Below are 20,482 nucleotides of genomic sequence, written 5' to 3' on the forward strand. Positions count from 1 at the left end.
ATAATCCAGTGATACAGAACTTTATTTCTTTCAACAGAAGTTAAAATCATACCAGATATTCTTTAGTTAATCCACATTTAAACTAGATATTTTTAAACCCATTTTTGTCTCATTTTTAATCAAATATGATGTTCTCACAGCATTACAAAAACCTAAACTTTACCATAAATGAATTATTTGTCCCGACTTCCCAGGAATTTTTCATACTTTTTCCAACATCTAATATGTGGCACACTTCTTTTTAAAAGTGTTTTACCAGCAATGCACAAATTTCTATCAGCCTGTGACAAACTTACTAACACGCTCACTGCCAAAATAACTCCTTTGGGAGTTTTTAACTTTGTCCACAGTTAGAATTAGGTGTAATCCAACCATAAAATGAAGACTCAAGTCAGGAACTGCAAAGAAAAAAGCAGAAGTTAGTTCCATGCTGAGAAGTAGAAACTATCAACTTTTCAGCATGGAATTAAACTCTACTTGTTTCTAAGACCAAGACTTCTTCAAAAAACTGTCACTTAACTGAACAAAACAATCACAGGCATTAAGCAAACTTTTAACATTTATTTAAAGTGATAGAAACATTGTCATATTGCTTGGATGAAATGAAAATAGTTTTTATAAACAGAACATTTCTTGCCATGAAAATGTAAAAAATAAAGCAGCATTCTTTGCTCTGCAGTACCTTTTAAGCAAAAAAAAATCAAAATATATACAACATAAAAGGCAAAAGAACATTTTGAAGCAAAGCCTCAGATCAATACATACAATAGATTACATTAATAAATACCCAGAATTGTATTTCTTCATAACAAGCAATTTTTTATACACGAAAAAGAAATTTACAAATATAGTGCCTTCATGTTGGCACACAAATCAAATAAATTATAAAGAAAGCATATGAAGGCAAAGCAAACATACTTCCAATGGTTCATTTTGCACTTTTTGTGTAGAAGCTATATGCAGAGAAACCTAGGAATGTGTAAATAAATATCACGTTTAAGGGCCTGCATACACATAATGCCTAGAATATATAAACAGCATTTCAAACCAGTTTCACTGTCGACAGGATATGTAGTATCAACTGTAGTGACCTTAAATGCTCTCAATGCAGGGAATATTTTAATGCACATACTGCCTATTTTGACAGAGTATTGGGAAAACGTGTTTTTTCAGAACTGAAAGAAACAGATAAGGTGAACAGCATTAAGAAACAAACTAGTTTAAGTTTTTTGTTTAGTGAAAGTAAATGATTTAGAAATTCTAGCTGATACCTATAAATGAAAATGAATTATTTAGAGCCATTATTCATAAAAGATTATGAATCCCTTCTATCAACATAAGAACTTCAAACATGGATTAATGCTTGATAGCAACAGCCTTCATCATCATATATATAGGCCCGTAGGTGGGCTTCATTATATTACAAAATTTGCAAAAGTATATAAGGTTCCTTTTCCTTCTAAAATAATTTCTTTTCGCAGTACAGATTAGAATTTTCTTAATATACATAATTTAGATACAAAAATTTGAATCTATGATATACATATATTATGCAAAAATGCATCAGACCCAATTTTTTTGCAATTAGAAGGTAGTTGAAATAGCACACAGTTCACAGACCAACAGCTAAATAAGGCCCTCTGTTTTGAATGGACCATTAAAAATGGTTCCTCTGCATAACAGGCACATCATTAGGTCACTCTGAACCAAATGACCAACTTTCTCACTTAATTAAATAAATAAAAATAAGGAAATAACAATGAAAATAATTTAAGTTGAAATGACTTATTTAAAGAGAAAATATAATAGGTTCTTAAATATTCTCTGATTCGGTTCAAAACTATCCGATAACCCCAGCATTTCCTATATGCCACACATTTCTGCACATTATTCACTCCCAAGAAGCTTAACTCCTGTTAGTTTAATGGGTAAACACTTGTGGAGGAAACAGAGTTCAGTCTCAGGAGAGCGCTAGTAAAGAGAGAATTGCACTTTCAATCAAAACCACAGTGCTTCTTAAAATCTTATTAGTATGATGTTCGAAAAATAAATATGGATGAAGAAAATAAATTAGAAATTATACATGTAATACTTTTGAGGTATTACAGAGTTATATTAGTTTTTTTTATTTCACCTTGAGTTTCAGGAAAAAAAGTAACATCGTAGCTCACAATAAATATAATGTTCAGAATAGTGTAGTATGTAAACGGTCTGTAATGTTGCCCCAACACAAGCAGTATTGCCAAACAAGCAACAAAACTCTAAAGGGAGGAAAAAATCTAAATATTTCTTTCTGCAGCGGTTCACTCAGTTCTAAATATTTCACAGTGCTGCCTGGGGATCACTTCCAACACAACACACTACAAAAGAAATGTGTGTCCCATACAAGACAGTGGGCTCCAAGTGTGGAATACTGGTGTGCATCTGAATTCAAGCATCTTCCAGTTATGGCTTAAATTCAGGGATGGGTCGAAGGGTCACAGATTTGTTTGAATCAATGGAAACATTGCCTTATTATGTGGTTACACTTTAAAAACACTCAGATTTAATCACAGCTATGGTCACAATATATTTCTCTGAAGAGTTCTTAAAGTCCCTGAGGCACACTTGTATAATAATTGATGACGACCCAAAAGGTTCTGAAACAAAGTGGCAGCTCTACATGGTGCAATTCAAGGAGGAAAAACATTTTTCCCAGCTTCTCATGATAGGATGACAGAAGCCAAGGGTTAGAGAAAAGACCACCAGACTGTTTTGAGTCAGACTGACTTCGAAGATCTTTTTAAGAATGTTAGCTGCCGACTTGTACTGTAATGACTGAATTTTTAATTATTAACATTTAAAGGCCAATAAGTCTCAATAAAGAAAAAAATATCACAGCTTCCTTTAAAATCAAAATGGTTTTGCCTTAAAAGTGATACTGTAAAAAATATATATGTACAGTCCTCATTCTATGTTTATATTGTCCGTTTTGCAAAGATTGTTTTTCAAACCTTCACAGATTCCATCATAGAGGATTTAATGGCTTCTTCCAAAAGCTGATTGTCTGTGAATGTAGGAGGGGGCTCTGGGACGGATTCAGACAGGCCAATCAGCGACTCCAGAAAACAGGTGCCAGAGTCACTGGCTTGGGGGAAGCTGGGATAGCTGGGCAACTGAAACTGATAGAAATTGTCCAGATTCTCGTAATCTTTCAAAGAGTTGTAAAGAGGGCTCGGGCTATAGTCTGGGAAGCCATCAAAGAACTCTAAATCAGAGTCTGAAGACAGGCTGAGGTCCATGTAACTCGTTGAAGTGTGATCAATCGAAGGTGTGGAGTTGCTAGGAAAAGGTTGAACTGAGTTGCTGCTCTGAAACAATGTAGTGTCTTGGTTAGCATTGTCATCTAAACACTCTGAGATGTTGGAGATGTGGTTGTCAGTGTGGCTGCAACTTCTGCCTTCACTGCTCACTTTAGACAGAGACCCTCCCACAACGTTATCATTAAACAGATCGGATGTGCTGGTGCACCCAAAGCCACCTTCTTGCTGTTGGTTGCAGTTAGTGTCATGGGTGCTACAACAGTCTTCATTATCAGAGTCATTGAAGCTGAGGATTCTTGCCAGACCATTGTCATCCACATCTGACTGGGGTTTGTCACACTGCAGGCTGCTTCCTCCACAAGGCCCTTCAGAATCCTCACTTTGGCCCGAGGAGCTGGAGGAGTCGGTCATGTCGCTGCTGCAGCTGTTCTCTCCAATGGGATCCAGCTCTGTGCTGAAGTGGAAGGTGGGGCTGGCAGGAACTGTCCGGTCCTCCTGTGAGGAGGGGAAGATGAAATTGTCTTCCGCTTGCGGCTGCTGCTGGCGAGGCGGGAAGCCTTCTGTGTGGTCCTCGGCGTCTGAGTTCTCCTCTAGCCTCTTCTCTAACTCTAGCTTCATGATGGTGTGGATGTAATGAGTCTGGACCCTGCTGGAGTTGAACTCAATCCGGCCTTCCGTGTTGCCACACCCATCTTTGGTGCAGCCGCAGGGGAAGGAAGAGTGGTCCATCTACAGAGGAGGAATGAAACGTTCAAAGAAATGAGAAAAAGTACAAAAACAAAGTATGTGAAACTATGATGTCTTATGTTGTTTTTTTCCCCCCAAAGACAATTTAAGAGTGAGAGCTTTCAAATTCTGCATAAGGGACTTCACAAAGAAACAACAAGCTTTTGGTTGAGATTAATAAGATCACTTTATTAGCCATATATAATTTCTTGTATTAGGAATTTGTCTTTTTCGCACACCCCAGCTTGCTCTCCATGAGACACACAGACAGATTGAAGCTTTTCCAGTGATTCTTCTGGAGTGCTTTAAAATAGCTTGAACGTTTCTGGGGAAAAAAAAAATCAGAGAAACCTACACCTGTCCTCGAACGCCCCTCACGTACCTGACACTTGATGCCAGCCAGGCTGCAGCTGCAGGTCTCAGGCTCGCAAAAGCCCTGGCAGTCACAGCCACAGTCTTCTCTGGAGAGCCGGATGGAGTGCAGCTCACGCTTCTCCTCTTTGTCGATCTTCTTCACGCCGGCGGCCTTGAGTATCACGTGCCGCCTCTTGGACGGGTAGGGGTGGAGAAAGAAGCCGTCCTCCAGATCCACTCCACTGATGTCAATGTCGTCTTCAGGTATGTCATCTATGGTGAGTTGATTGGCCTCCTCGGACTCCTTTGTACCATTCTTGGTCAGCTGTTGAAAGATTATCAAAGGAACTTTTCCGTTAGAAGGAAAGTTTGGGCAAAAAGCCTCAGAAACTTTGTAAAGGGGTACAAATGAGTCATCTCTTCTTCTAAATAATGTCGAGCTCTTTTGGATTTGTCTAATCTGCATGCTCAGTTTTTCTCATTGATGTTTACTTGAAATCCATATTACAAAACTGCGGGTTTTTTTCCTGCTATGAAAGCACAATTTGGAGAAAGAACAGCTTGTTATTGCTCTATTCAGCTGGTTCGCCTTAGAGAATTTGCACTGCACATTCAAGCACTGACTACTTGTGCGCCATTCAAAGCTGCAGCTGTCGGGAGTTCTCCAAGCGGAGAAGTGCGTTTTGAAGAGGCACCGCGCCAACAATGCCCCAAAAACATGACTTGTTTTTTTTTATTTCCCCGGCTATTTGTACGAACAGGTGCCCTCTTGACAGCGGCAGGGGAGGCCTCACCTTCTGCTTCAAGGCTTCCAGTTTCTCCTCCTTCAGGCGGTTCTTGAGTTTCTCCCGGCGGAGCTGCTGCTGCTCCTGAGCGAACTCTGCCAGGGTGTACCGCCGGCACATGCTGTGCTGCTTCACCATGCCCAGGGTGCAGCCCCCGCGGCTGGGCACGCTGGTGAAGCCCTGGCATCGCGGGAAGAAGAACACCGTCACCTGGTCAAACTGCACGGTGCTTTTCCGTGCCCGCTTTGCTCTCTTCAGTATGGACGTGACTGCAAAAGAGAAGAGGGGGTTCGAAAGATCAGCCAACACAGTCATCAAAAGGAAGGGAGGGGGACAGACAATGTAAAGCACAAATTGGGGCCAATGACCACAGGTTATTTTCTTGGCGACATTTTTAAAGGACCAGCTGAAATTCTCTTATCATTGCGGAGAATGAGACATACTTGAGGTTTGCAAATTGGGCGATTTACAATCAGATCAATCTATTCTGACATTCCATACAGTTGATATTAATTACCTAAGGGGAAAAAAAACAGATCATTAAATGTTCTAGTGTGTGAACAAAATCATACATTCAATGGAAAAAAAAATTACCAGTCTTCTTTAAAAAGAACTCCCAATGAGCTATATTATGACTATTGAACTGCGGAATGTTTGACTGGGCAATGTTCCAAAAGCAATAGGAATGTTTCAGTGGAAGGAGTCTAAAGCTGCTCAGCAACACTCAAATTTCCAGATAGGAGACTGTAAATACAGCCAACCTCGGAGCCAAACAGCTGCCGCTTTGGCACTTCCACAAGATCACCGCTAGAGGGAGTACAGCACGCACTGCCAACTTCAACTAGCAGTTCTTTTCAATGAAACACGAAGTGCATTGTACAAATTTCCACTCATTGCTAAGTCCCCTAAAACCTTAGAAAGGATTGTATCTAATCACGCCCTGTTTTCCTTAGTTTCCCTCATATACAAATCACTGGTTGCTATCCATGTCACTACACCACTTAGAAACCTGTCTCGTGTTTGCAATTGCCAATTGGCATGCCTATTTATATAAACAGCAAAATACATCTCCATAAAACATGCAGTTTACATACTCCTCCTGCATGATAAACAGCAATAAAACAACATTTTCCACTTTTTCACTTGCATACAACACTGTTCACAAATTCTCTATGTTCATGTAAAACATATATGAAACAGAACAATAAAGTATCACAATAGAGCGACAAATGTAAAAAAAAATGCCTGGGTATTTTAACCAGAAACTTAATGTAACACCCCTCATCCTATACCAGAGAAGCAGAGATGATCTGAAACAAGCTATAAAAGCACGCATGTTGTAGTAACAACCAAAATAGCAACTCAAAGGTGTGGCTTTCACCTCCACCTATATCATTAAGTATGACAACTTCTTGTTCTTTGATTAAAAAAAAATGTAATCTATACATTGTATGAGATTAAGTATGGCATCTTGTCAAAAATGGACAAAGTATACAGGAAAAAGGAAAAAGAGCCCAGAAAATAACCACACTATAATGTATCCTAGAGGGATATAGATATAAATGTTTGTTGAAATTCCACAGACTGATATGATGTGTGCCTGACTAAAAAACACAACTGCATGTTGATTGACATTTTTTTAGTATCATATTGCTTACCTCGATCTTAACATTTTATCTGCTAAGAGGCTTTCTGAAAAGACTTTGCATGCTTATTTGTTTAAAACATAAGATACCAGAAATGTCATGTGTTTGTCACCAGTTAAACTGAAAACCTAATTCTAAATGGCAAGACAAGACCTTTTCTCTTTTTTTCTTAATCTCAAAACCATATGGAAGAGCAAAATGAGCTTAGCAAAGTGCAACATTCTCTGAATATTCTAACAATATACAGTACATCAAAAACTTCACAATTTTCCTCAGGAAGGGAAAATATTGGAATCCCCCCCCCCCCCTCCCCATACGACTCTTGGGGATTTCATAGAATATATACTTCTCCCCTGAGAATGTCCACTCATTGATGCTTATCTTTACTATTTATTTTTTACATTTTGTTGGCATCTGTTTTCCCTTTAGTTTCTTCACTCCATGCTGTGGCTATGCAGAAGCAGGAATATAATAATAATAATGATAAACTTTATTTTATATAATGCCTTTAAAAGTAGGTTTAAAAAAGTTAAAAAGAAAATAGTCATAAGGATCGCAAGATACAATAAGGATAGCAAGATGACTTTTATAGCTGGATCACCATCTCTGCTGAGCTGGCCACATCTGAGACCTATTGTCCACCTATACAGTAAACCTATATGATCCAAAATCATGATCCAAGATGCATCAAACATTTTCACATAAATTTAGAATCCGAGCACCATTTCACTCACAGAAAAAAACCACAAAAGCACAGAAAACAGCTCTTTACAGTTTTTGCATTTGAGAAAGAAAACCTCAAAATACAGTACGAGGGCACAAAAGCCAATGGGAGCAGCAAGCCCAGTGGTCAAGGGGAAAGCAAGGAGAAAACATCAACCACAAGATGTTTGTTCAGAGCATAAACAAGGGGCCTTGCTTTTCCTGTCTCAGGTTTGCCTCAACAGTTATCACTGAAAACTTCAAAGATGGCTCCTCACAGTTGAAAGCTACCCACCCAAAAGTCACCTTATTTATGGACATGCCTGCTAAACAAGCACGGCAATTTTAGAACTGTTGGACACCTCTCAGAAATGCTTCATTCCCTCACTCTCTTTAAAAATAAAGCCTTTTATACTAAAACCTACGAGGTTTCTCTAATCATTCTGATGCAGGCAAACGTCAACAAGAATGCAACGTACCCTGCATATGGCTCTGCATTCCTATTCTTTGATCAGAGCTCCAAAGAGAGTTATTCCTAAAATAAATGAGCACAGCTTGCTGTGCCAAGTGGAAGCTTACGCACTCCCTCCTCAGCAGCACCTGTACTGGGTGTGTGCCAAGCAGCCACACAGAAGTACACTCTGTTCTCTTTGCCAGAGTGTGGAGTTCACGTCACTAGAAGGCCTGCCCTCAGATCTTTAGAGCCTTTCTTACAACTGTTTGTCCCTGTACTGCCGGTCCTTTCTGCTGCTTAGAACAGGACGGACCAGCGCAAGAGCCTTTTTGTAATTATACATTCCATTCATTTTAAAAGATGCCAGATAATCTTGCTTGTTTTCGCCTTTCTAGGATAAAACTTGGATCATGTTAATATATGGAACAGCATATTCTTTAACTGTAAACAGCTTTTGCTTAGTGCTTAAAAGTCCCATTTGCTTCATTGTAGCTCTCATTTGGTAACACTGTTCAGTTTTAATCGTGCTGAAGCTCCAGCATGGAGAAGTGCTTCCTGTGAATGGTTAAAAGAGGAGCAGAGTCAGATGATTCTTGGAGGAGTCTGTCTACCCTTCCTCATTCCTCATTCTCTCTCCTGTGAGATCATAGCTGTGACCCACGAAGTGACCAACACACGGCTGGAACGTCCACAAATCCGGTGGGCATAAAATAATAACTGGTGTTTTTTTTTAACAGAAGAAGCTTTAAAGCAATAGTTAGGTGCTGCTTACACTTACCAGCTAGGCATTGGAATAGAGAAATGAATAGGCATATGTCAAAATTATATAAGGAACAGTGCAAACTGAACTCACCTTGCCTTATTCCTTAGGCAAAGCTTTGCAAGTTCTGAAGGACTAAAGGAAGTGTGAAAAAGGCTTACCAGGATAAGATGTTTCTGGAGAACTAGGATTGCTAGGCCTTGAATCCAGGGTGTCTGAGTAGTAACTCTCCCCATCTGAATCCCACCCCGAAGAGGCTGAAGAGCAGAGGGAGGAAGGTGATGAAGAGGAGTAGCAAGGGTCCTCATCAACCTCGTCGAACTTTCTCTTCAGTACCCCACTCATGGCTTACTCGTGGCGTGCGGACAACCTGCTGGACAAGAAAGACAAAAGATAATTATAAAAATGTCATCAGTGAGCCTAACCACAGGTTGACCGAAATCTACTCTTTTTTTACAGGGCAATGGGGAATTCTCCTTAACATCAATGCAAATGAAAACAACCATCTGCTTCACTTCTCACAGGCCATGCATGCTAACGGAAAAAAAAAACTGCACTTACTGGAAACATCTTGAACTGATAAGGAACTACCAACAGTAAACTGATTGTTCAGATTTTTGCCCTTTTAACAAATGTAACTGTGTAAATGCATTGATGTACAGTGGCAGTAGGCAAAACTGTACCAGACAAAGACATATTTAGCCCTCTGCTTTCACAATCCATCTCAAGTCTTTGGCAGAAGGCAGTTACAAGAAAACCTTGATAAGATTAATGCTCTCTTGCTGAAGCTAAAGGAAAATGATTTTTTTTCTGCCTTCTACAGAATCCTGCATGCATTTGTTCTGCCTAAATAAGCTAAAGAAAGACAAGTTTTGTCTTGAGGGGATATAAAATTTAGTTTATACATTTTTAAAGAGGCTTCCTGAGTGGCTCAACCAGTAAATATGCTCGCCTGAGCATCTTTGATCAGAGTTCTTTGATCACGGGTTCGAGCCTGGGTCATGTCACAAGCTGACTGTGATCAGGATCGCCCAAGTGGTGCAGAATAGGCTAAGTGCTGCCAAGGCTGGGGAGGTCTTCCAGGGCTCTCTTGGCTCTTAGAGACAGACTCCTCCTTCTGCCTCCCAGGTACTATGTGAAAAAGGTATCTCTCCTCCATTTAAGGCTGGTACAGAATTGTGGTGCCTATTAAGTGCTCTAAAGGCAAGTGGCTTCAAAGAGGGGCAGGTCAGAGGAATCAGTCTACTGTTCCAGACTTTCCTGGGTGCGGTCAGAGGGATGAGATGAGGTGTGAAAATTCCACAATTATATTTTCTAAATTCACCAATTATATATATTTTTTATTTTTTTAATTAAAAAATAAATAAAAATCAAGAGGGATAAAAATGAAATAGTTTCTTCTCACGCGGCTGGTAATAATCTGTATGTTGAATGGATGAAACTGCCTAATCTTTCACGGTGTTTCTGATCAGTGAAGGGATTGAGAGGACTGCTTTCACATGCAGGTGGGAAAATTATAGTCTCTTCCTAAAACCCTAAAGGTATTTCATTTACACTGACAAAACACTTACACGGTCAAGACTTCACTCAAATAGCCTGTCACCTTGTTATTTGTGTGGATTAAAGCTGTCAGTCAGGATGTCTGAAACCTTAACAATTTCCCCATGGGATGTGTGCTTGGGTGCCCAAGCACGGCCCACTGACCAAGGGTTTCACCTCACTTATCCTCTTATATACATTAAAATAAAGTAATTTACTTTCACACCACTTATTATTTTAATATTCGAATTTGAAAGAAACAGGCATACATATGCACACGGGTTCTACATTGCAACAAAAGTGCAAAAAAGCATGCAAGCAAAAAAAAAGATGAATGAACAAAGACTGCAAGATCTCATTATAACCATCAGTGGACCGAATTCTTGTCTTCATCAATCTTTTTGTAAAACATGTTTAAATGATCATCCTAATTGAGCAATCGTAAAAAAATGCTAAAAACACACTCCTCCCCCTTCAAAAAATAGAATCTGGTGCTCAAATCCGTTTTTAAGAGATAGTAACATTAATCATGTTGATTAATCTCCTTAACTGCAGTGTTGGCATTCTCTCATCAAGTGGCTCTATCTCTGGAACCTACGATTGTTAGCTGTTCTGCAGCTTCCTAATCAGCTGTAGCCAGTCCCACTCATTAATTAACAAAGAACAGAACAAGACCACTTCCACGATGAGCGGGCTGCTGGCATCAATTACAGGCTGGACTCTGGAGGGAACAGCAGTCTGCGCCTGTTATTAAATGAAGCATCAAATGCACACACATCGACTTCAACAGCACTGTCTGGAGGGAGGGCTGTCAATTAGGAGTTCATTTCCCCAGCTCACAGCTCAGGCTACGGGAGGGACTTGAGTGGATTCATAAACTTCCTCCTGAACTCTGTGTGACTCTGTCCCACACCACATGCAGCACTGAGAGCCAGACATTTAATCAGGTGTGGATGCACAAAATGCCAATAAAAATTATCCTTCTATTCACTTTCTAACCTCTTCATCCAGTCCAGGGTTGTGGGTGAGCCGGAGCTGCTGTCTGAAAGCAACAGGCCCAAGGCAGGGTACACTCTAGATGGGATGCCAGTCCATCACAGGTCAGATCCAAAAATAGACACACTCCTACCAGGGCAAATTTTCTCAGAAGCCAATTAACCCACCATTAGGTCTTTGGAATGTGGAAGGAAACCAGAGCACCCAGAGGAAACCCACTTGAACACAGGGTAAACTCCAGGCAGATAGCACCCCAGGAACTGAACCGAGGGCTCTGGGTCTCCAAACACTGCACCACTTTGCTTCCCCACAGTGAAAATTATGCCTTTTCAAAAATGAATACTTCCTCATCTTGCTCTGAATATATATTACAGTTTGCTAAACACAGTTAAATGTCATATCCTCACTTCCTGTCATCTACTGCGAACTGCTCTGTGGGTTGGTGGGGGTCACAACCTCTAAAGGTCTTGACTAAAACAAGACCAAAACATTTGCAAAAAGAAACACATCACACCTAAAGTCTATACAAAATAAGTGGGTGAAAACACACGAGATGCTTAGATAAACAGAAGCATTGAGCAAAATCCATAACTGACAAAAGATAACTTAATTTCCAATACTCATCAAACACATAAGATAGCAAGGCCTGTGCACTGCTGTTTTTTGTTTTTTTTTTACCTGAAGGAGAATGAATGTCATGCTCCAGCTACTGCACACACTGCAAAACATCTACTGGACCTGTTTGGTTAAATCCACAAATGCAAACATATCTGTGAAGCAGAAATATGTTGAAAACTTCTGAGCATAGCAGACCGTTATTTTGATCGACTGCAAAACTGCACCATAACACACCCCATGAATCTAAAAGAAACGCTTTTATTAAACGAATCCTGGATGCGTTGTCATGGTAAATAGCTATTGCTACACTGTTATGTTTTAAGAAAAAGTGTTACTCATAATTCCAAGTTCGGTGAAACATCAGCATTTCGCATCACTGCTGATGTAGTGCGAGCTGGGTGATTCAGCATGACTCAGAGCATGACTGACCACTTTTTTTTTACTGCACGACATTACAGCCTAAAGATTCCAGACTATGGGCGCATGATCTAAAGTCAGCTGCAGCTTGTTTGGCAAAGTAGTGTAGGAGTGCACAAGCACAGTGATCTTCAGCCAAACAGCCAACCCAACAGCTTCAGTAGGAGTGTATTGGGCGATTGAGCTGAATGAGCTCATCATGAGCCATGATACCCCGATGAAATAATCTGCTAAAACTAAAAGGCTATGAAAGTGATGCAAAGACAGACACATTGTGATGCAGCAGACTAGACTAACTTGATCATGTATTATAACAATATATAAATGAAATATAATAACATGGAGAAACCAGTATTAGATTTCTTTTCACAGCTTATTTTTCCAGACAAGCAGGCTGGTAAGTGGCTTATATTGTAGTTTTTAAAAAAGCCCTCAAAATTAGAGTTCAACAGCAAAATTCCAGAGGAATGTAATATCCACAAGATACGAGATACCGAGAAGTATCTGCTCCTCCTCGTTCAGCATATCAATTTACAGATAATCCCCAGAGGGAAATAGCACAGAGGAAAAACATGGAATACAATTTAAAACACAATCCTAAAATATTCCTAGGTAACATGATGCAAGTACAGAATGACATTTTTCAAGTCGTCAGACAGCGAAAACCTGAAGGGGTAACAGCGGTGCATGCATTCAGCTTTCCCTCAGATTCGATGAACTGAGGCTCTGGGAACGCATTTCAACGAGATTCCTCTTTCTAAAAAGCACAAATGCCATTCCACTTGGCAAATGTGACATTCGTTTCGTGCCCCTTGCGAACGAGAAGTATTCTGGAGGAATTTTCTGCCTACACCTCGCAGCAAAGCAAAGACTGAGCAGACGTCACAGTATCCGAGGAAATTGTTTGGCACATAACAGCGAAGTACACACCAGTTAAATTGGCCCTGGTGTGACCTTAGCTGCACCTTCTTAATGAGGACTTTCAGGTCCCAAGCAGAAACGCTGGGCCTCTGCAGCCCTTTCACTTCATAAAATGTTGACTGGGTTTCAGCTGACATACATGAGGGAGAACTGCTTGACAATTAGTCAAAGCTGAAATGTTTGCCATATTAAAATGAAACTGACTTTGCTACATAGAATAAGGGTAGGGAATCCAACAAGCACAGCATTTTGCAAGAGTTTGCAAAAGTTTGTGCTCATGGATCAGGGTAAAAGTGTAAGCACTTTATGGGAAAAGGAAAAGCACTAACCCATACCATTTTGCTTTTAAGCAATTATATTTACTAAGATAATCTGACATCATTATTGGTACTTTAGTAGCAGTAGAACTTTCAAGTGTTAATAAAAGTGTTTCAAATGTATTATTGGTTTTATTAACTTTCAAATATTCCTTTAATGAATGTTCGTTCAAATAATTTCTAGCATACATCAAACTTCAAACATAACAATATTCAACCTTGTTGTGATTTAAAGTTTTCTAAATACTTTACAGTGAGGTTTAAACAATCAGTTTTTCAAGCCGTCAATTCTTATCAGCAGAAACTTTGAAGGGACTCATTTCTAGTCAAGTACACATAGGAACATTCATATCATGCCACATCCAGACAGCCTATTTATTTAAAAAAAGAGTACAGTACTCAGAGATATAATGGACCAATTACACTAAATATTTATATTAAAGGATGAATGCAGAGGAACAAATTGTCCATAATTTTGAAACTAGGCCAGTGTTTCATTAACTATCAGACAAAATAAGCTGTATAAAATCATTCACATTACAGAAATAGTAGAGAATACTATTAATCAAATAAAGCAGTGTCTGAGAACATGGGAACAGCTCATCTAAAATTAGAATTTTTTTTTTGCTGTGAAGGAATAACATAAGAGCCAGGGACAAGAACTATAGCAGAGTAGTGCCAGTTTTTCTGATCCTTAACATAATCCTTAACAGGTTGAGAGATAGCAAGCTTGGCACCTCTCCCATCAGATCATCTACCCTGCAGATATTCTCACCCTCAAATAATCACTTGCACTTGCTTGCATGGATTCTGATTGCAAGGGACTGGATGAGAGTTGTTTTATACATTATGTATTGTATCAGGCTACCAGCTTTAAGGTAAAGTGGATTTGGAAAACATCTTGTAAAGCATTAGAATATCAGATGTAATGCCAGTTGCAAATGCAATTTATTTGATAAAGTTCCCCATGCTGTTCTTTTACTTTCACTGAATTTTAAATGGAAAGAAGGGAATCCACCAACTAAACTGTCCCAGGAACACTTATTGAATATGTAACATACTGTATCACTAGAACTGTAGGAGGCAGCCGGCAGCAATTTAAATGTGTGTGAAAACCACAGCCATGAAGTAAGATAAACACGAACTCAGCCAGGTATTCCAGCTCCAGCAGTGAATGGCTTTTCAAAGCAGTAAATCACTACAACCATTAGATTATAAAGACGTCAGTGGAAAAAAAGATCAACTAATACAGTACCCAGAAGACGGGACAAAGAGACTCAACACAGTGTACCTATGAATAAATTCAGAGTTGACAATTAACAATCTTGAATTTCAAATTTCACATTTTATCATCAATTAGCTGAAAGCACCAGAAAAAAAAAAATGAAACGGGGCTCGGAGGGTCTCAGCCTCTGTTCTTGCACTGAAAACTTCTCACGGAGAGCCAAATGCTTTGAGCCCTCAGACCAGTTCCTCTCTCACAGGAAAGACTAACAAAGGATCTGGATTACTGGAGAAAACTGATAATTTTACAGTGCAATAAAAGACCAAAGAGATTAAATGTTTATTCAGTAACCTGAAACATGAAGCTGCAAAACAAATGCATCTCATACTGCTAACATTTCCTGTAAAATGTTTACTCACACAGAGTATGAAACTTGTTTTTTTAATGCGTGGTACTTCACTTCCCTGGATCGAAAAGCATTTCATTCGCACCGCTAGAGCTTCACGTTCTGAACAGAGCTCAAGAAACCTTGTACTGAATCGATCTGTGGCGACAAGAGATCTTATCAAGATGACGCCGAAGTATTCCTTTTCAGACACGGCATCCTGTCACTACTGCTCCAGCCTGCCCTCATGAAGACAACAGTCAAAAGGGTAAACCCACTGCATGCAGATGACTTTGTCCTTTGAATTGCTCAGCCGGCAGCTTGCTCTGATAACGAGCCCTCATGTCATGCAAACTAGTACGAACTGCCGGAATGGATTTGCAAGGTAAACACCGTGCGGGACTGTGTGATTGCTGCACTTGAACTACCACCCATTCTAATCCTTCTATATTCTGTTTTTGACTGATGGCACAATCAAATCAAAATGTTTGTGCATTTTCTCTTCTGCTTTATTTTTACCGAACCGAGGGAGAAAACTCGCAACTTTCAGGAATATTACTCAGGGAACAGCCTTGGAAGAAAAAACGTAATAAAATGTCTTGTTCTACACGTATGTCTTACATGAGCCCATCGAATTTTTCATTAAAAGTATCATTTTACTTATTTCTATGAAATATCATTGCCTTAATAATCTGGGTTTAACAGAATATCGGAGCACATTGAACATTTGTTAGCCGTAGGACCACTATAGAACAGTCTACAACAGCTAAAATGAGAGATTCGAACCTAGTGTATATGTTAAAGATGCAAGAACAGAAAATATCTCCCACTAATTGAAATAAAACAGTAGAACAATTTATTTTTGGTTTAAGTATGCGGAGGAACAAAATGAAATTAGAAAATAGTGCCACCTTGTGGTGTCTCAATAGGAACTACCAGCTCTATGCTTTAATTTTTTTTGTTTCTACGAAACGTAATTCTTCCACTGTACATTTCGCCAAGGAGACATTCTGTTCCTTGGCTCCATCTCCTTTGCTCATTCATTCCAAAGTGGGGGGAAAAAAAACTTTCAAAACAAACAAATAATGTGATGGATCAAACCCGCAGGAATTCCACTCTGGCACCACAACTCCCACTGTCCTGGAGATATCATGACAAATATTTAACCCAGATGTGCTCTTCTCTCTTTCTTCCTTTGTACTTACTGTTACTGAAAAACTGAGAAAAATATTGTTGTTTTTTTCCATAATAAAAGGTTATCCATTCTCTTCTGTGAGTTAAACTACAAAACATAAAGAATATTCACATATAAAAAAGCTAAAGTACACATTGCTTGACTCTTTGGATGATACAGAAGAATGATAAATTAGTCACATCTCCAAACACCATTTAGGCCCCCACTAATTAAATCTGTTATTATACGCAACTACCTACAGAGCTCTGCCACCCCGTGTACTTTTCGTTTCCCTTGTCAAAGAAACCAGGCTTGCATTGTTATTCATAGTATTTCTAATTAAATTTATATACAACCAATTTTATGTTGTTAAGGCCATGCATTACTGCAGAAGAAAAACATCCTAAAGGTCTATTTTCACCTCATGTTTCATAAATGAAACGGAAACTAGGAATTACCCTTCTTGAGTGTTTCATGAGAAACTGTAAGTGTTAAACTTCCAAAAAGCCCTGAAGCCAAGTACAATCCAAATTTATGAAGAACAAATCCCAATACCATTTTTACAAGGTCAGATTCATTAAAAATGAAATGAATATTCAAGTTAAAGATGTTTATTCAGGTGTAAGCTGACAGCTCAAGTAACGATGCGACTCTTTTTGAGGAACGCCTAACTGTCCTGTCCTTTACACGCGCACATTTTGTGTTTCAAAAGAAGGCCAGTCCGTCTTCAAGCAGGACTTGGGGGGGGGGGGGGACAGAGGAAAGAGGTGGAATATGAAGAGTGAAAATCTGCCTGAGGCACAGGGGTCACCATTTCTACGCTGCTCTGACAAGCTCTAAGGCATGTTGGAGGGTCACAAAGCAGATGGGACCTCAGCGCTAGAACTTTTCAGAAGGAGTAGGCCTCCAGCAGCACAAAAGAAACGCCATTCTTTCAATAAAGTAACGACTGCCACCCCACCAGGCACAGAGCTAAACATGGGTGATTTACAACGCTCTTTCCCAGGGCTTTGAAAAGTCAAAGGGCCTTGATTGGCAAGTGTGTAACAAAACATAGCAGCTTCCTGCCCTTACAAAACTTGCACTCCAATACACAAAACATCTTAAGAAAACTCCCTTTACAACATTTCAGCCTTGTGTCTTAAGATAACCATCTCAATGTCAAAAGAGAAATGGGAACCTAGCAAGACAGGGTTTTGGGGAGAATAAGAGTTTAAAAATTGAAGAAAACTGGAAACAGGGGAGGATAAAACTCATTGTGCTGAGTGAAGTCTCCTTTCTCTGTCCAGGCAAATAATTCACCACAGCCTCTCATAGTTCAGACTCGTGAAAGGCTTGTGAATTTCAAAACATTCCTATGTGCACCCACATGCCTGCCTGCACAGAAGAGGAGGCTTTGTTGATGGCTAAACACAAACTGACAATGGTTCAGACAAAACCTTATGAATAAAAGAGGCGGAGTGTGTAGTGTACAGGAAATGTTACAAGGTAATGGACAAATCAATCTAATCTAGGCTCCTCTTCATTACAAGAGCTACTAGCTTACACTGAGAATTTTCCACTGTTGGTACTGTATGAAGTACTCCTTCCTACCGCACTAAGCTGGCACCTGCACTTGACTGTACAGACCGCTGAGACTTGTGAAATACCATGTGTTCCAAGTCATCTTCTAATGGTTGTTGCACTCTTTACAAAGAAGTCTGATCATTCAGTTGCCTTGTGGCTTGAACTATACTGCCTATAAGGCATATAGTTTATAGGTAATATAGGCTTTCCATTTTTCCACAGAGATTAAGGTGACAAGGCTGGACAGTGTAGATGAATCTCATCACTTCATATTAATATGGTAAATGTAGTTGACCAGACTGCTTTTTCAAGAACACCATGTTCTACAGTAAAAGCTATTAGGATACAGCTGTGTGGAATGTTAAATCCACAAAAGAATAAAAAGAAAAAATGTAATGAAAGAAATGAGGAGCTCTACAAAGTTTTGTTTTGTTTCTAACCCCAGCCAAAACATTTTTGCCCATGCTTACACAATTCATTGCAAACTAATAAAAGAACCAAAATTATTGTCTGACCTCTGACACTTGTCGAGTGTGTGGTATGCAAGGAGGGGAGTCGACAACAGAAAAGAAAACACAAGTTTCGTTTCCACAGTTGCCAAAACAATGCTGGGAAGTCACTCTACTGACATTCCAGAGAGAGAAAGCTTCCCTGTACTTCTGGGGTCTATACCCTGCAAGGGACTGTGGTCCCCATCTCCTCAGTCTCTGGGCGGAGATTACTCAGTAGGAAGCCCCTTACTTAGAAAGCAGAGATCGTTCTGTTCCACAGCTTTAAGACCCCAGCAGCTTAATTAACTTCTTTTGAATAGTCCTCTTAACGATTGCACGGCTCTTCCAAGACATTGTACGTTTTTCTGAGTACTTCATTTATTAAATATAGGCCAGAGGGTTTAAGCACTTCTTTAAATTAACTAATTTGCTTAAAATACGTGTTCAGTAGATCAAAAACATTTTTGCTACCACTTATCTTGGCTGCAGCATTCTAGGTGATAATATTCCATATATAGTTGCATGCATGTTTAGAATAGTTATTATAAGAGATCTGTTTCAGCGTTTAAGGATAAAAACATTATGAAGATTAAATACGAACCAACCATGGTTTTGCTTGCATAAAAAATATGTACTGCTATTCTAAACACGGTGTATTCAACGTGATGATAGTTGTAGGCAAAGTCTGACCCCCTCACCCTTAGCGATTACTGCTAATTACAATTACAACAGAGTATTCTCTTCAACACCGCGTGACCTCGATCAGCTGTAGTTCCTTAAGGAGTCGCTCGTGTAACAAGCAACTGGGACTTACCGTGAACAAGAGGAATCAATTTTGAATACTGTATATACAGGCACTGGCTAATCAGCGTAGTATAAATCAACACTGTCGACTGTCACCGTGCATAACACCTCAAATTAGAGTACCAAAACGCCTCACGATTTATTGTGTGATGTGCATAAGCAGTCTGTTAAGAGCACTCGTGGCTAATTAATTACACAGAAACTCTTTCTTAGCTTCAGTACCTGCGGGCATGTAGCTTTAGACAATACTCTACAGGATTTTACATTAATCATTTTTCGCATTGACCTTTTTCAGTAATGAGAATTAGAAGCGTATTGGCAAGTTTCATTCATTTTTAAGTGACTAACGATGGCATTCATAGTGTAACTAAAATCTAATAATTACAACAAAAAATCACTACTATAGAAACAAAAGCTTGTATATTTCAAATAAGAGAACGTTTAGGTCTAAGTGTAGAGTGAAACAACAATGTAAAACATTTGTTGCTAGCATCTATCCCAAAAATATTTTAAAACTGCACTTCGGATTTTTTAAAGTAAAGCCGACCTGCACCTCAGTCTCCAATCCCTGCCTTTCCTCAAATCCAAACTTCTCTCCAGAAAAAAATAATTACCTCAACCGCTTTTTAGGTCCGAGTTACATACGACAGAGAACATTCAAACTATTTGGCTGGTGTCCAGTCTCACGGTCTTTAAACATACATTTCATGTCCATTTTTAAAATAACTGGCACACTTAAATAGTTACTTACCAAGAGATTGTCTACCAGTTCACCATCAGTAGAAAAAGAAAATTCCGTAAATGAAATAATGTATATTAATCCACAGAATCGCTCTTATCCTTGCATAGTCTAGACTGCTGGGTTTTTTGTTTGACTCGGTCTGGACGAGAACTACACCAGCTGAAGCTCCCCCTTGTCTGATCCAACCTTCTCGGCAGCACAGCCTTTTTCGTCAGTGGAAAACTCCCTCCTGTGTGTCTGACGCAGGCTGTGACACGGAGAGATAGACTGCCCACACGGTTTCCTGCCTTACGATCACTGGCTCTGGTTTCATTATCTCCCCTACCTTGCCCTGGGGACATGTAAACACTGGCTGAATGGGTAAAAAGAAAGTAATGCAAAAAAAAAAATCGAGAACTATAAAGGCAGAATAAAATAAACATCACAGCTTGCCAATAAATTCGCACCTTTTTAAAACAGGGAAACTTGGTGCTGCTAAAGCAATGCTACCTTTTAAAATATTATGTGAAATATTTTTGCAGTACATTAGGGAATTAATGAAGATATTAATTCACAATT

At 39.4% G+C, this 20,482-nt stretch overlaps 1 protein-coding gene across 2 annotated transcripts; it reads right to left on the reverse strand.

The window, feature by feature from the left end:
• Positions 1 to 541: 541 nt before the first annotated feature.
• csrnp1b (cysteine and serine rich nuclear protein 1b) lies at positions 542 to 20,109 on the reverse strand. Of its 2 annotated transcripts, none has more exons than XM_088919157.1 (5): positions 19,934 to 20,109; positions 8,891 to 9,102; positions 5,177 to 5,436; positions 4,411 to 4,707; positions 542 to 4,031 (listed from the first exon to the last, which is right to left on the reverse strand). In XM_088919157.1, exons 2-5 carry the CDS (start codon positions 9,072 to 9,074, stop codon positions 2,988 to 2,990), a joined length of 1,785 nt encoding a protein of 594 aa, XP_088775283.1. In that variant the 5' UTR covers positions 9,075 to 9,102; positions 19,934 to 20,109; the 3' UTR covers positions 542 to 2,987. The 2 variants fall into 2 exon arrangements, with proteins under 2 accessions (XP_088775283.1, XP_088775284.1); XM_088919158.1 differs by having other exon boundaries at positions 8,891 to 9,099; positions 19,934 to 20,107.
• Between the last annotated feature and the right edge of the window lie 373 nt (positions 20,110 to 20,482).

Source organism: Atractosteus spatula, chromosome 6 (assembly GCF_055471065.1).
Source record: "Atractosteus spatula isolate fAtrSpa1 chromosome 6, fAtrSpa1.hap1, whole genome shotgun sequence".
Taxonomy (NCBI): domain Eukaryota; kingdom Metazoa; phylum Chordata; class Actinopteri; order Semionotiformes; family Lepisosteidae; genus Atractosteus; species Atractosteus spatula.